The sequence below is a fragment of the Apodemus sylvaticus genome, chromosome 18, assembly GCF_947179515.1.
Source record: "Apodemus sylvaticus chromosome 18, mApoSyl1.1, whole genome shotgun sequence".
Lineage (NCBI taxonomy): Eukaryota > Metazoa > Chordata > Mammalia > Rodentia > Muridae > Apodemus > Apodemus sylvaticus.
The window spans coordinates 6,127,220-6,143,507 of NC_067489.1; the positions used below are offsets into that span (position 1 = coordinate 6,127,220).

At 43.8% G+C, this 16,288-nt stretch overlaps 1 protein-coding gene across 2 annotated transcripts in view; it reads left to right on the plus strand.

The window, feature by feature from the left end:
• The window catches only part of Myo16 (myosin XVI), a 366,311-nt gene that overhangs the window by 197,707 nt on the left and 152,316 nt on the right, over positions 1–16,288 (plus strand). For both annotated transcript variants that reach the window (XM_052162641.1, XM_052162640.1), the window contains exons 21-22: positions 5,885–6,037; positions 7,316–7,516. In XM_052162641.1, coding sequence (XP_052018601.1) covers positions 5,885–6,037; positions 7,316–7,516 — 354 coding nt within the window. The remainder of the gene's footprint in view (positions 1–5,884; positions 6,038–7,315; positions 7,517–16,288) is intronic.

Here is a 16,288-nt window from a genome sequence, read left to right on the forward strand (position 1 = left end):
GGCCTTATTTTTCTGCGTGAGCTCTCTGACTTTGACTGTGTTCACAATGCTAAGGGATAACCCCAAGGACTTCGTGGGGCCAAACTTGAGCTCAGAGACAGACCTACTGGGCCTTGAGCTCCATGCTCTGTCAGCCTGTAACTCGCTTGGTAGAAATTATATGTCAATCGATTCTAAGCCTGTACTTGTGACTTTATGTGGAGAAAGTACGTTGATTACCATTTCCCAATGTCTTTGGGGAATGGTAAACAATAAGAAACAATGGCAGAACCTTTGAATTAATGCCATTTTGGGCAAAGGCTCTGTTCTAATTTTAGAACCTGGTTTCTACCTAAGCTGAGATGTGATTTATGAGGAGTCCTTCAAAATGTCTAAAAGTCACTTCCCTTTGACCCTTTGATGCATTTCCACCTAGTATGCATCCGGCTAGTATGTATGAGATATGGAATCCAACAGAATGGGATGCTTTGTTACTGGCTGGCTGCTTCCTGAAGATCAAGCCTCAGACCTAACACTTTGACTTAACTGAAGGTTTTGTGCTGTGGTAACAGAATTCTTGTTCCCAGATAATGTAGAAGAGCAGAGATTTATTATCTCGAGGTTCTTCTGGGATGCCACCTGGGATGCCTAAGGTATCCATTCCTAAGGTATCTTCTGGATACTTCATCCCTATGGTAGGAGGCTTGCTCCTCACAGCACAGATGAGCAGGAGGGTAAAGGAAGAGGCAGAACCTAGCAGGCTCTTCCTTAGGAGCATTGTCTGATGAAGGCAGGGGCCAACCCACATAACCCAGACATGTCTTTGAGACTCCATATTCTCAACACCTCATTGAGAGTCAAGTTGCCAACACAAGGACTTCAGGGACCAGGACCCACTGGCCTTAGCTTCAAAATGAAAACTGAACAAACTAAAGGAAGTCTGTGTGCTGCCAAAGGATCTCTCAGAGAAGTCCAGTGTCACTGCAGGGATGAGTGCAATGCCTGCTTCAATAGAACCGCACTGCTGGCAGTGGGGAGACACTCTGTCAGGGTGATAGATGGGGGTAGGAGGCAGGAAAGGACCTTGTAAAAGCCAGGATGGTGGGGCAGGAAGCTTTGAGCAAAAGACAAGATCCAGAAATGTTCAAAGGACAGCTGTAAGGAGACGGTGCTGTCCTCTCCAGCTCCCATTTTATATGCAATGTATTGATCACAGTTGACTCCATGCAGAAGCATGTCCAGCAATATGGACAACAGGAAGTGTTCAGAAGAGGCAAGATGGAGACCCAGCACCTACCTGACTTCTTAAAAGCCTTGGGAACTCCTGCACAGAAGCTTGTGAGCTTAGCTTACTTCAGGGTTCCTCCGGCAGGCATCAGCCTCTTCAATGTTTTCTTAGAAAATAGCCATCAACATTTTAGACAATTGAATATTCTGGACATATTTGTGAAATATCCAATATCTGTTATCTATCTATCTATCTATCTATCCATCATCTATCTATCTATCATTTATCTATCTATCATCTATCATCTGTCTACCTATCTATCTTTCTATATACCTATCTATCTACCTATCATCTATCTATCTAGTTATCTATCATCTATCTACCTATCATCTATCTATCTAGTTAGCTATCATCTATCTATCTACCTATCATCTATCTATCTATCATCTATCTATCTCTCACAGACACACTCTCACGCACATATACACCCACTAAAACACATCATGCTTTGTACATATATCTAGATTCAATGCTGAACAAATTAGCAAATGGGCTGTGCTCCCTTTCTGTCATCTAGCTTGGTGTGTTCTACAGCCACCTGAAAAGCTTTTAAACACATCAAAGCCTGGGCCCCACTCCAATTTAATGGGTTTGGGGTCAGACCCAGACATTTTCACCTTCACAAAGCTCCCATTTAATTCCAGTGAGCAGAAAGGCTTGAGACTTTGCCGTCCCTATTGCCAGCCACCCAGGGCTCTGCCTTCTACCGGAGTCAGCTTTAATCAGTTCTCCCCTTCATTTTGTGATGTACACGCCATGCACTGTTTAGTTTTGCTCCAGATAGATTTCACTGAGCAGTAAAAATGAAGGGAGAACAGTTGGTGGAAATTTACTCAAGAAATTAAGTTTGTCATTAATACAAATAATGGGCCATCTGGATAAGCCACAAGGTTCTCCTGCTGAAGAGAGACTTCAAGGAATGTACCACTTTTATTATTAAACCTGTTAGTTCATTTGACGTATGAAGCATGTGTCTTAAGAGCGGTAGCCATGCTAATTAGGTTGCTGTTCAATGTTAACTTATCCTTACCCTTCACCCACATCCCAGTTTTGCTTTGGGGAGTTCCCGGAAGTCTAATAGACCCCTCACACAACTCCAATGGGTAGATGTGAAAAAGAGAAATGACAGTTGTCTTGCATTGAAGCTGATGTTAATCCTCTAGATTATGAATGCAGATTTATGCTTCTAGAAACTTCTAGAAGCATGACTAATATACTTATTAAGTTTTCCTCTGAGGGTGTTGTACACCTATGCATGTGTACACATACACACACACACACCTTTACATGGAGGGAAGACAAAGGTGGAATCCTTGGGCATTGGCCAGTTTGGATCCCTCTTTTGTTAGTGAAATGTACCTTTGGTGTTTCAAGTAGGTACCAGGCAGGAAGTGAAGGCCTACATTAGTTGCCTTTACAGACATTTATAGGTAGTTTTGAAGTTTATTCCTCAGAAAGGTTTCTGTATTTGACTGTCCCCTGAGTCACTGTGCTATATCAGGTACAGTCCAAATGCAAGGTGAATACACACATAGCATTTGTAACTCAGCACGGTTGAAGATAAATGGCTGACATTGATGTTGGTAAAACTGAAAATCCAACCAGAGACCCTGGCACTCCTGTGCATTATAGGTGATAGGGAAGATCATGTTTAGAACAAAATTAATATAAACAAAATGCATAGGCTCTGTTCATAAAACAAAATGGGGCGGGTCTCTAGTTTCCCCAAGAAGTATCTCTCTGTATACTTCCCCAGGAACCCAAGTCTTCCTGGGTCTAGTGTCATTGTACCCTAGGTAGTAGCTGATCCCCACCAGATACCCACACCTCCTCTGGAAGCCACTACCTGCTTCTGTCTAGGGAACACAGGAGCATCCTTTGCTTCCAGATGCCAGTCAGTGGTCTGAACCCCTTCCCCAGTGACCAGCACCAGGAAGAGTCACACAGACAAATTTTTATTGTTATTATGACAGATGGAGAATTATATATGGAAATATATCAGATATAGTACTAATCAATATAATTCACTGGAATAGATATAAATGCTCATGAAAATATATTAATCAATAAAAGTCTATTAAAAATAAAACGTAAACATGATATATTGATAGCCGTACAATGAGAACAAAAGTTCTTAGCTCTCGGTAGAAAACCAGCGTTCCAGGACTACTATCCTTGCTGATCATTTTCTCCTGAGGTCTCTGATTTCACAGTATAAGAGAATGTCTGTGGATTTGAAGATTATCTACTACAATGTATTACAAAAAGAGACCTAAAATTAAACAGGAACCACTCAGCACTGTGGTTGCCTTGTAGTCTTGGTGAAGCCTGTATGTGTCTGTCTGTCTCTGTCTCTCTGTGTGTGCGTCTGTCTGTCTCTGCCTCTATCTCTGTCTCTCTGTCTCTCTCTTTTTCTGTATGTTTGTCTCTGTTAGTGTGTGTGTGTGTGTGTGTGTCTATGTCTATGTCTTTCTCTCTGTGTCTGTCTGTCTCTGTCTATGTCTATGTCTCTGTGTGTGTGTGTGTGTGTGTGTGTGTGTGTGTGTGTGTGTGTGTGTGTGAGAACATGCATTGATGTGTACATTACCACAGTACATTGCTAGGGGAATTTGCAAGAGTCAGTTCTCTTCTACTGTATTGTTCTGGGAATTGACCTCAGGTCGCCAGGCTTGGCAGCAGGTGCCTTAACCAGTCATTTCTCTGGCCCTTCTCTTTTTTTTTGCATTTGACCACCATCTCCCCTCTGCTCCTTGACAACTGTATTTCATAGGATGCATGGAAAACTGAGGGGGTTCTGAGATCTAAAGCACCAAGCTTCTTAGATAAGCACACACATTGTGTGGTCAATTCTCTTGCATAAGACCAGTCAGGCCAGATGACTGTGCCGATGGCTGAAGGCACAATGGAAGCAGAGGTGACCTAAATGTAGCCTGCCCTGTGACTGCAGCAAAGAGAACTGAATGGGGAGAAACTTTTCAGCTGGCACAGAGAGGACACATTCAGCACCTGAGCACCAGGGCAAAGCCTTCACCTGTGGGGACCAGCTGGCCTATCCCCTTGTTCTACCTCACCCAAAGCTCATGCCCGTCCATCAGAGCCTCGCTAGGGAGCAGGCTTCTTTCCTGGAGTACAAATCTCCAGCAGCGGTTCTGGAAGAGAAGCACTTTCTGTGGAACTGTTAAGTCTGCATATGATACATTCCTGCTGTGGAAGGAACATTTATGCTAGCCATTTCCACTTTAATTAGAAAAAGATAGAGATGTTTATGACAATAGCCAGTAGAGAAGGGAATTTGAAATTTTAAGTTACTTCACTTTGTTCCAAAAAATGTTTCTTGTTGTGTTTCCTTGATTTAAAGTGTTGAATTCCCTTAAAACAGGTTAGTTTGTTACTAAGAAATAGTAATTGCTGTAAAATTATTAGAGTTTAGTATGCAGTGTTTACCTTACATGCACAAAAGAGAATGACCCCTCTCCTGAGATGGAACCACTCAAAAATACTAGATTAGTTATAGGATTGCTCAGGGAGCACATGGTAGAGAAACAGGGTTCTGGGAGACTGAAGGGCCTGGTCCTACAGGAGATAGACTGTAGGCAAAGCAGAGATGGGGTTGATGGGGCTGAAGGGAGGCAGGAAGAAGCCTGTGCCAAGACAGGTGTAAGGGCCAGTCCACAGACTCAGTTCTCAGCATCTGTGTTCTGGGAACTCCCCAACCCTCCAGGGATATCCACCAGTCATCTTCCCCCACCCCGGGGCACAGCCTCCCAGTCTTGGGCTTTGGCCTCTCCTGACCTCTTGTCGATGAGGTTGGTGTGATCAAAGGACTGTGTGTGAGGTGGGGAGATAGGGGAGGAATATATAAACATTTAAGATAAAGCAAAAGCTTGAGGGAGGGGCTGTAGGAGGGGAAAATAGGGAGGAGGAAGGGGCTGTGATTGGGATGTAAAGTTAATAAATAAATACATTAATGGAAGAAGAAATAAATAAATAAAAACTTAAAGAATAAAAGATGACATTCTGTTTTCTCGGAACTGTCTTTTGGAAAGGGGGTAATTGGCAGTTGTGCTCTGATTTAAAAACATTATTTGGGCAATAAAGCCCTTACTCTAGATGTAATTTCTAGAGGAAATCTAAAATCTACATTCACTCTCATCTACCACCAATAGGTAACCAGAAGCAGAGCACACTGGAGACACACTCCTCTCCCCAGAACCCCACGGCAGAAACTCATTTCTCTTCAGTTGTCCTCAAGAACCCAATCTATCTTCCTTTTAGAAGTGGTTTTCCTTCTTCTTCTTTTGCTTTTCTTTCTTTCTTTCTTTCTTTCTTTCTTTCTTTCTTTCTTTCTTTCTTTCTTTCTTTTTGAATGCTTGGGACTTGTTTGTATGTTGGCACTGTGGTTACATTTGTTGTATATTTAATATGCCCACCTCATATTAAACATTGGGACAATGTGACCTCAGAAGTTCCAGGGCGAGATTCATGAGTCATCCTAATGGGAGACTTAGTCTGAATGTCCCCAGTCTGTGTGTCACAGGAGGGGGGGGGTGTAGCATTAGCAGGTGACTCTGCATAGCAGACCGTGTTATCTGCTGTATTGTTTTCTTCCCTGAACAGCTCTGTGTCAACCTGACCAACGAAAAGATGCATCACTATATCCAAGAGGTGCTTTTCCTACAAGAGCAAACAGAGTGTATACAAGAGGGAGTTGCCATGGAAACTGCCTGTTCTCCTGGTAACCAGGCTGGAGTTTTGGATTTCTTCTTCCAGGTACATTACATAACATAATTAGAAACTTAACAGGATGCCTGCATTCAGGTGCCCTGGAGAGAGAAAATTTTCTTTCTGAAGGTCTTATTTGTGAGGTATCCTTGTATATGAGACTCTGCAATACCTTTTTAATCCTCCAATAGTTTTTTTTTTGAAAAGCACAAAATACCCTTGCCTGAAGGGGCATTGGAAGGCTCACAACTTCATTATACAGACAAGAAGTATCAGAACTTGCTGATATAAGTATATTCACCATTTTACTTATCAAACCTAAAAGTCTCATTGGCCAGCTACAAGAGGCCAACACACAAAATGAGTTTGATAAGCTGATGTCTAAGACCAAGAGATCGTGAAATGCATTGTTCCTTATTGGTCCTTAAAGGTTCTAAAGTTTAAATTTTGAAACATTGGCAGGGAAAAATATGTGTATATATCAAGTATGGTTAAGTTAATCTTTAATTAAAATTAAGCCCAAGAGCATCAACATGTGTTTATATTCATATTTCTGTGCACATTGAAAAGCTTTTGACTCAGTATCTTTATTGAGTCAATAATGATCCATTATGTGGGGCAGCAAGATGTCTTAGTGGTAAAGGCACCTATCATCCTGGACATATATGACAGGTGGAAACAACCAACTCCTACAAGTTGCCCTCAGATCTTCATATGAATGTCCTGGCATGCGAACAGGTGGACTTGCACATGTACACACACTCAAGCACATACACACGTATGCACACACACACACACACACACACACACACACACACAGTGGCAGGGAGATAATAAATGCATGTGAGAACTCGTTTTATCAGGCATGTCAACAGTAACTTCTGTTTCCTATTGTGGAATGCTGTATGGAGTCACCTATTACCTCTGAATGCTTGACTAGTGTTTCAAATAGGCACCATCTAGGTTGTCTTTGAAAGCTTGGGGTATCGCTTTCCACCTTCTGTCTCTACAATTGTAGATTTCTCTAAAACCATTTGTGTTTTCCTAACACTAGGACTGTAGTCCTAGTGTTACTGCTAACTGTAGCTTAGTGTTCTAATTCCTGCTACCCAGTTGCAGGGTATAAAACTCTCAGGTCTAAGGATAAGACTTATATCTGAGAGATCCAAGGTGGCAGAGTGCAGCCATGGGCAATCCTTATCATGTGATAAAAGTCAAACGCTCCCATTCTGGTTAGCCGTGTGAATATAATGAAATTGGAGAGCATGTGTCAAGGATGCCACTTGGAGCAACAGAAGCAAACCTGTGACTTTTGTTGACTTTCAGAAACCAACAGGATTCTTCTCTCTCCTGGATGAGGAGAGTCAAGCGATTTGGTCAGTGGAGCCAAACCTTCCCAGAAAGCTGCAGGGTCTCCTGGAATCGTCGAACACAAATGCAGTCTATTCCCCTGTAAAGGACGGCAATGGAAACGTGGCTTTCAAAGGTCACGGGGCGGCCTTCACCGTCATGCACTATGCAGGAAGGGTGAGTGGACGGCCCACAGGAGTGCCCTGTGTACTGATGCACCAGAGGGGAGGGAGCTTCAGAGCCCGTGGACGGTCTGCAGTCATTCACGTTTGCAAGCTCCGTGCCTTTGCTTTGAGTGTGAGTTCACATCTCAGAACAGTGTGTGCTGAGCAGAGGAGCTACCTCGCTGTGTGTGTGGACGTCCGCGAAAGTGAGTGGAAGAGCCTCAGGCTTATCGTAAACAGCTTCACTCCACATTTTGGGAATATGTTTCTTATATAAGCTTTGGGTTTCTGAATGTGCTTGGCCTGAATGTGAGCTTAGTATTGAAGTCCTCCTCCCACTTTTCCCAACGTTCTGGTTGGGTTTGTAAATCTGGAGTCTTCCTTCAGCGTCTAACCCCTGCCTGTGAGGGTGTCCTCACGCTCCTTTGCCATCTCATGCTAGAATGCTCCAAATACATGCACCTTTGCCCTGAGTCTCAGATGCAATTCTTCTCTTCAGGACAGGTGTTCTAATCCTCTCCGTTTTCTTGGGTCCCTCTCGCTCCCATCAACTCCTTCCCAGGTAGAGCAGAGACACCCTTCCAGCCAACATTTATCCACCTCTTAATTAAACAATCTGTTCTTCTCTACTCAACTCTTGTTTATTGTTGATGCCTTCCACTTTAGGATTATAACCACACACACACACACACACAGAGAGAGAGAGAGAGAGAGACAGACAGACAGACAGACAGACACACAGACACACAGACACACAGACAGACACACGGACAGGCACACTCACACCTGTACTTTGAGCAACCACTTAGTAAAACTGAGAGACTTGTGAAGTATCCCATTTGATCTCTTCCCTTGTTTACTGAGATGTCACTGTCCATCAAAAGAGGATGAGAGATGAGCTGGGAATAGCACGCACCTAACAGTCAGATGACAGGAGAAGAAACAAAATTAATATGCTAGAGCTGTCAGCCTAATGCTATGTAAGGATGCAATTATTTGGCTCATAAAAGTATATAGACTTCTCCAGAGGCGCTCAGTCACTGGGAAGGAGAAGGTATTTCAGCAGAGACTTGAACTCTGGAAGTATGTGTCACTGTGTTACACACAACTCAGTTGCACAAGACAGAAGCTACTCTCATTGTCAGCACAGAAAACAACTCAGCTTAGAAAAAGAACTCTGAGAGGATCTGAGCTGACATTTCAGGGGTGCTCCTGAAGTATGTCATGAACCTGCCTGTTGCTGGTTCCTCTACCGATACCACAGCACCTCTGGAGCAGCAGCAAGCACACCCTCACACTCAGTGTCAGGGAAGCAGGGCCTAGACTCAGGGTTTACCATGGCCACAGCCAAGAGAAGCTGGTATGTGGTGGGCTTACCTGGTGACATGCAAGAAAGCATGGTACAGTGCCTTAGTCAGGGTTTCTATTCCTGCACAAAACATCATGACCAAGAAGAAGTTGGAGAGGAAAAGGTTCATTCAGCTTATACTTCCACAATGCTGTTCATCACCAAAGGAAGTCAGGACTGGAACTCAAGCAGGTCAGGAAGCAGGAGCTGATGCAGAGGCCATGGAGGGATGTTCCTTACTGGCTTGCTTCCCCTGGCTTGCTCAGCCTGCTCTCTTATAGAACTCAGGACTACCAGCCCAGGATGACACCGCCCACAATGGGCCTTCATCCCTTGATCACTAATTGAGAAAATGCCCCACAGCTGGATCTCATGGATGTACTTCCTCAACTGAAGCTCCCTTCTCTGTGATAACTCCAGCCCGTGTTAAGTCGATACACAGAACCAAACAGTACATACAGCTTCTGTCACTTCTGCCTTCTAAGCCAGGGCAATAGCACTGGACAGATGGGAGCCAGAGAACAGTGAACTCCCTGGTGCAAAGTAGTCTGCAAAGAAGGAAGTTACAGAAAGCACCGAGGGTGAGCGGGCAGCCTCCTCCATATCCACCCATGTATTTGGGAAAGGGTAAAGTTTCATTGACAGGGTGAGCCATTTAATATTATTACTTCCAGTTAATCCATGGACATCTGTGTGTGCCCTCCTGATGCTCCATCCTCTAGAGCCCTGCTTTGATGGAGAAGAGATGATGCAGTCATAAGGAGATGGTCTTAGACATATTGGGGGAAAAGCAGAGCAGGCTTTTGTGATTGGCCAGCATTCACATTTGAGCAGTAGCAGGGCATAAGGAGGTGGCATCCATGAGAAGTGAATGGGAAGGCAGTGAGAGAAAGGATAACCAAAGATATGAGTCAGAAACAATAGGGTCCTCATGTGGCTGATAAACAGGAACTGTGTGTGTCAACCTAAGACGTGTATCCCAAGAGGGGAACACTGAAAATGCTCAGGTTCAGATCTTCTAAGCTGGTGGCATGGAGTTTAATGCAGACCCTGGTTGGATGGTGAGCATCCTGAATGACCCAACCAAAGAACAGCATAGAGAGAAACAACTATGTACAAGAGAGGCCTCTCAGGTGCTAAGGGACGAGACTAGGAAGCCCACCTGATAGGGTGGGTGTTAGGCAGAAGATGCCCCTGTGAGAAGTTGGCTTGACTGATGTCATTAGACGCTTGGAGAGGCTTGTGGGACATGGGAAGAGATTGATGCAAGGTTCTCTATTTTCAATCCCTTAATAGTTCCCAATTGTAATTCTCCTTGGCCTCTTCAAAGTCCTTACAGGTAGAAGAATGTTCCACTGTTGTCTTCAGATTCTTTAAACTCTGATTTCTTCATATTATATATTTTTTGGATTTGGGGAAAACACATACAGAGCTACAGTTGTGTATCATGACTTCTAATTTAGGAAAGTGCTTTCTTAGGAGCTTCCTAGGATCTCAGTTAGGCACACATCTGAGCACCCCATTTGCACCGTGCCTTAGAGACAAAGCAGATGCATAAGAAGCACTCAGCATTAAAGCCCAACAACAGTGTGGTTCAGATCCATAGCTTGATTATTTTGAGTTCAGTTGTAATTATTTTCCTGAGTACCTAATAGCATTTCAATTTTAATTTTGTTTTTGAAACTTTAAGGGGAAACAACTGACAGTTTAAATTATTGGGCGATTGTTCCCACTGAGTTCTTGGAGAAATTAAAGATCCGCAGAACAGCTCGATGATTAGTTGGTACAGAGCCAAAGCCCACGTGGAATCATGCATTTTCCTTTAAAAGCATCTTTGTTTTTAAAGAGAGTTTTCCATAATTGGAGTCAATTTTGTGGCTTTACAGAAATCTTTCATTTTGCTGAGATGTACTAATGAGTTGTAGCCAAAGGAGTCCCCAAGGCCCCGTTCACGTGCTACAGTGTAGATTCTGTGTGATTTCTAGCAATATGTCGGCCCATATGCCTTTGGAATTGTCAGTCGTAGCCATGGGCACTTAATTGTTGGACCGTTGCATCGGAAAAAAAAGTGTCATGCACATTCTAACATTCTGTTGATTAAGTAAGACGAGGAAAGTTCGCCCCCTTAAAAGCAGCATGCATTGTGCATGAAGTATAACCCTTGACCCCCGACCAGACTCCAAGGAGAGAGCTCAGTGAATCTATGCGTTCTTGGGCTTCTTAGCCTCTTCTGGACCAGATGGATGGTGTAAACGGCCTGCATCATTTGGTGCTCCAGCCTGGTCGGCTGACTTGCTTGTTTTAAGGGGAATATGCAAGACCCTATGGGAGGGCTAGCTCGTTGACACCAGCATTGTTCCCCTGCCCCTGTCTGGATGGGTTCTAGATGAACTTCTCCAACTTGGAACTGTAAAGAGGAGCCTCTGCCCTGCTTAGGGAAGCTTCTTGAGGCGGAAGCCCGGAGGTCCTTTTAGGCATGTTTAAGCACCATTATCTGAATTACGTCTGATGATTCCTTCCTAAACACATCTGAATGTTTCATTACCCCCAGGAGCTTGGTGCAGCTTCCTGTCTCCATTACAGAAATATTTTAAAGTAAATGGGAAGAGGCTGTGCATGAAATATTAACCAGATCTCATTAATGAGTGTGCGCTTGGATTAAAGAAAGCTTTTGGGGGCTTGGGGGCTTGGCGTCTTCTTTTCGTTTGATTATTTGTTATAACAAATTTTAAAACATATGTGAAGTTACCTGTTTTGGAATTTGCTCTTAACCTGATGATTTAAGTGACAGATAAGCATTAAACCCACAAATGTGTCTGTGTTAATTGTCTGTTAGAATTCAGGTTTTTCTTTTTTTAAAGATTTATTTATTATATGTAAGTACACTGTAGCTGTCCTCAGACACCCCACAAGAGGGCATCAGATCTCTTTACAGATGGTTGTGAGCCACCATGTGGTTGCTGGGATTTGAACTCAGGACCTCTGGAAGAGCAGTCAGTGCCCTTAACCGCTGAGCCATCTCTCTCCAGCCCTAGAATTCCGGTTCCTGAAGGAAGGGGAACTGCAACTTGACAATATCAGCTCTGAGGAGAGGTGAATTTCCATTAAGGTGATGCTGAACCAACTCTACTCAAGAATTGTACTTTAAAGCTCCTAAATTTTGCAGTGAGGAAAAAGTGAATAGATTATAAAGTTATAAAGTGATCTGGGGCTAAAAGTAAAGATTACATTAATAAAATTTATATATTCAGTCGTGAAATGCACATCACATACTCACATGAGCAGATCCTCATGTCTTCAAGCTGCAAACTGCCTCCCTCAGAGCAAATGTCTTAGCGTACGTCTCGGGGCTACGGTGTAAGGAGATGACCTGAGGCTGGGTCATCCCACTGTAATAGTACCGTGCAGAGGGTTGGAGAGTTATACAACCCCAACAGGCCGTGATTAGATCGATAGAGGCCATGATCCAGTAGGATCTGAGCCACCTTGGATGGCTCAGGAGTCAGGATGGATCTGCCTGGAAACCCCGGAGCTCCAGCTACCTACTCTCTCCAGAACCACTAGAGCACAGACTTCTCTTTTGCAGCTTCCCAAGCTGTGTTTACAGATTCCAGCAGCAGCCTGAGGAAGAGAATACACACATTCATTGTTTCCGGGCAGTTTACATACAAGAAAAGTGAAACACATCAACATGTAACATTTTAGAGTTTCTTCCTCATCTTTGGTCTATCTTGTGCTAATCCCCATACTTCTCTATCTCTTTGTCTCCTGTGCTTTTCCTCATTCGGATGTCCCATGTCCTCTGTCCTCGATCTGGGCATCTCTCTGAACATCATGTTCCTGACCTAATCTATGGTACTTTCAACTCACGTTACTGTCATCGTGACACCTGATGCTTGCACAGTGACCACATCCTTGTGTGTAAACAGCACGGTGTCGGTGTCTTAGTAGGCCTTTGATGAGGGCTGATGCTTCATCAAGATGGTGAAGTTATGGGTGAGGTTGTTAGAGCCCTTGCTACAGAAGAACAGAAACTGGGTGGCTTCATCCCACTGCAGTGTCATGGAAGATGGAAGTTCAAATGCTAGCATCTGCAGGTTCCTCCAGGCCTCTCTGCAAACAGGATGCAGTCCCTGAGTTGTGAATGCATTTCTCCCAACTCTGCCATTCTGTGACTCATGGGTCATTTCCTCTTCCCCTAAGGATTTGGGGATATGTAATATGTCCCCCTTGAGTTTAACAAATTGCACATTAAAAAAAAAAAGCATTGCAAATAACGGTCTATAATTTTTGGTGTACGGGAGTTTGGGAGAGACCATCCACACAGGAGTTTCTGGTGGGTGGCAAGCCACCCCTATTTCACATGGTCCCATGTCTTCATCTCCCCCCACCTAACTGGTCAACAAGCACAATGCTTTATCATCTGCACTCTGCAGAATCCATACATGTAGAGAAAAGAAAAATGGCATTGCTTTACCCAAGCAAGTTTGAGCTTCATTTCATAGCTACATGACTGTGAAGACCCTGACCCTCGGTTGCACACAGATGAAATTTAAAATTGAGGAAAATATCATCACGAATCTCATGGTTTCTTCTGGGGATTAAGGATAGACTGAAAGTACATGCAGACATGATTATTTTTACGTATTTCCTCAAATATACCTATCATAGCCCCTCCACAGTAGTCTAAGGCCTGGAATATATACAGGCCACAAGGCTAACCAAAACTAAATTAAGGGATCATTCAGTCAATTTACTATTTTTGTCTAGATTAGAATATTGGTAGGCCAATGGACTTATCTTGTTTAAGTGTTCAAACATCCCTGTTTGGTTTGCCAGAGCTTGTACATTCTTATGTCTCGCAAATGAGCGTGTGCTAGAATGCAGAGCTGGGCTTAGTAACACGTGTTTAAATACTTTACTTACCTTTTTCCTAGCAGAAGTTGATCAGCTGTAACCACTCTGGTTGTATTATGATCTCTTACTGCTCTTCCACCACACTTTATAGACCTCCCTGAAAGATAAGTGGAGACAATTCAGTGATTTCTCTATCCGTGGAAGCTGTGTAAAGCCTGCAGTGAAAGCGGGAGCATGCAGATGACTGCCTTAACTTATGCTAATGTGACATTCTCTTCCTCCTGGGCTAGACCTGTCCCATGTGGCTACAGCTTGATTAAAAAGAACTGCAAAAATTGTTAGTATTCTTTAGCGGTTTGGTTTATGCCTAACAGCGTGAACCCACAGGTGTGTGGGATTCTACTGTACATTCAGTGATATCCTCTCAATATTATTTCCCTCAAGAAAATTAAAACCTTGCGATCTGTGTATGTACTCTGCATTGTAATTTTATGATGAGATAGAAATTTATAGTGCCCTACCTCAGTGTGCTTACGGTCTTGAAAGTCTGCAGCAAGATTCTTCCCCAACCCCCTGCACCGCATCCATAAAAAACGAGAGTTGCCATCCCAGACATGTAAGCCTGGATCCCGGACTATTTGTTATTGTGATTTCCTGGGCAGTTGCCAGAATTTGTTGCTAGAACATTGTTGACAGGCATGGAGTGAGGATAAGAAGCTGTTATTGATACAGGGGCTATCTGTTCAATACCTGAATGTTTTTCTTCTCCTCACAGAAGAACATGTTCCCTCACTGAATAAGCTTGAGTCTGAAAATTACCCCTTGTTTAGATTTATGCTGCCACCCAGATCTTCTTCCCACAGAGGAAAATCTTTACTCCACTGATAATTCTAGTACTTCTAGGTGGCATACTGATTACAATCAGCCTCTGCACTCTTGACCTCTTGACATGGGTAGTTCACCCTTCCAGCCTGCCAGCCTTGCCGGTGCACCTGTGCCCAGAGTGACATTTATAGCTTGTGCCCTGGCCTTTGTCTCTGAAGATTTGTGGGAGACACTGTGTACCCAGGAAAACTCTGGAAGTGATTCTGTAAATCAAATGGCAGAGAAGACAGACAAATCAATGTGTGGCTACTGCTTTTTTTCTTTCCTCCCCATTTTTTTCTCCAGGCAGAAATCCCAGACACAACAATCAACTCTGTCTGGTCTCAGCAAAACTGATGCTATTAAAGGTTATTTGATGAAAACATTTTGATCCATGTGGAAAGAGCTTAATTTACAATCTACATTTGTTCCCCCCTCTTGGTCAGATGTTTTTAAAAATAAACATTAGCCTCAGCAGGACCCTTCTATCGTCTTCCTTCATCAAATTTTCCTTTGAAGGTTGTCCTTGGAGATGTAGTGGTGAACTGTCATGGGAACTGCTTCTTCTTCTTCTTCTTCTTCTTCTTCTTCTTCTTCTTCTTCTTCTTCTTCTCCTCCTCCTCCTCCTCCTCCTCATCTTCCTCTTCCCCTCCTCCTCCTTCCCTCCTCCTCCCCTCGTCCTCCTCCCCTCTTCCTTCTCCTCCTCCTCTTCTTCTTCTTCTTCCCCTTCTCTCTCTCTCCCTCTCCTTCTTCCTCTCTCTCTCCCTCCTTTCTCTCTCCCTCCCACTCTCCCACCTCTCTCTCCCTCCCTCTCTTCCTTCTTCCTCTCTCTCTCCCTCCTTCCCCCCTCCCCCCACTTTTCCTTCTCCTCCCTCCCTCTCAGTCTCTCTGCCTCACTTTTGGGTAGGGCAAATTCAGGGATCCCTGGGCTCTCTTTCTTTCTAAGTTCAGCATATCTCAGTCTTACAGCCAGATAAAAAGTTATAAATATGGAGCTTTGAATTCCCTAAAATATTGACACTTTCCTGTTAATACCTTCCCCTTAAAAGGAACAAATGAACTGTTCGCATGCATCTCAACTACACCAAGTTTACCATACAGATACCTTGGCATCGCGACGATGACTCTTCACATCGCCCAGTGTTCATCTTTGTGCCAGTCATTAATCGGAACCAAAAGGAAATACTAAAAACTTTCAGGAAAAATCACTTCTTGGAAAAATGATAAAGCCTGCCATTTATGTTATTTTACTCAGTGCTGTGACCAAATGGCTGACGAGAAGTGACTCTTCAGGGAAGAGGGGAGGATGTAAACTCATTGATGAAGGGTGCAGTTGCTCATCCTTGGGAAGGTGGGATAGCATCTGTCCTTGGTAGGCATGGGAGCTGGCTCACATCCAGGTGGATCGAGAAGCAGAGAGAACAGGAAATGGGAGCAGCACTCCCCCCCCCCCACACACACACCTCCTCTCCAAACCGTGCTATCAGCTGGGCACACGTGTTCTGAGGAAGAGCATTCACACACACCTTATGTGCAAACCTCAGTGCCCTGCTTATAAACAGAACAAACTCGGCAGCCTGAGAGGGGTCAATGTCCTCCCGACAGACTGAGTGGAAAGCCGCAGCCCTGCAGGAAAAGTAGCCGGGCATGTTTGAGTTTCCTGAAAGTGATCATTTATTTATTTTGCTAAGCCAGTCTTCACATATATTCTGGTGC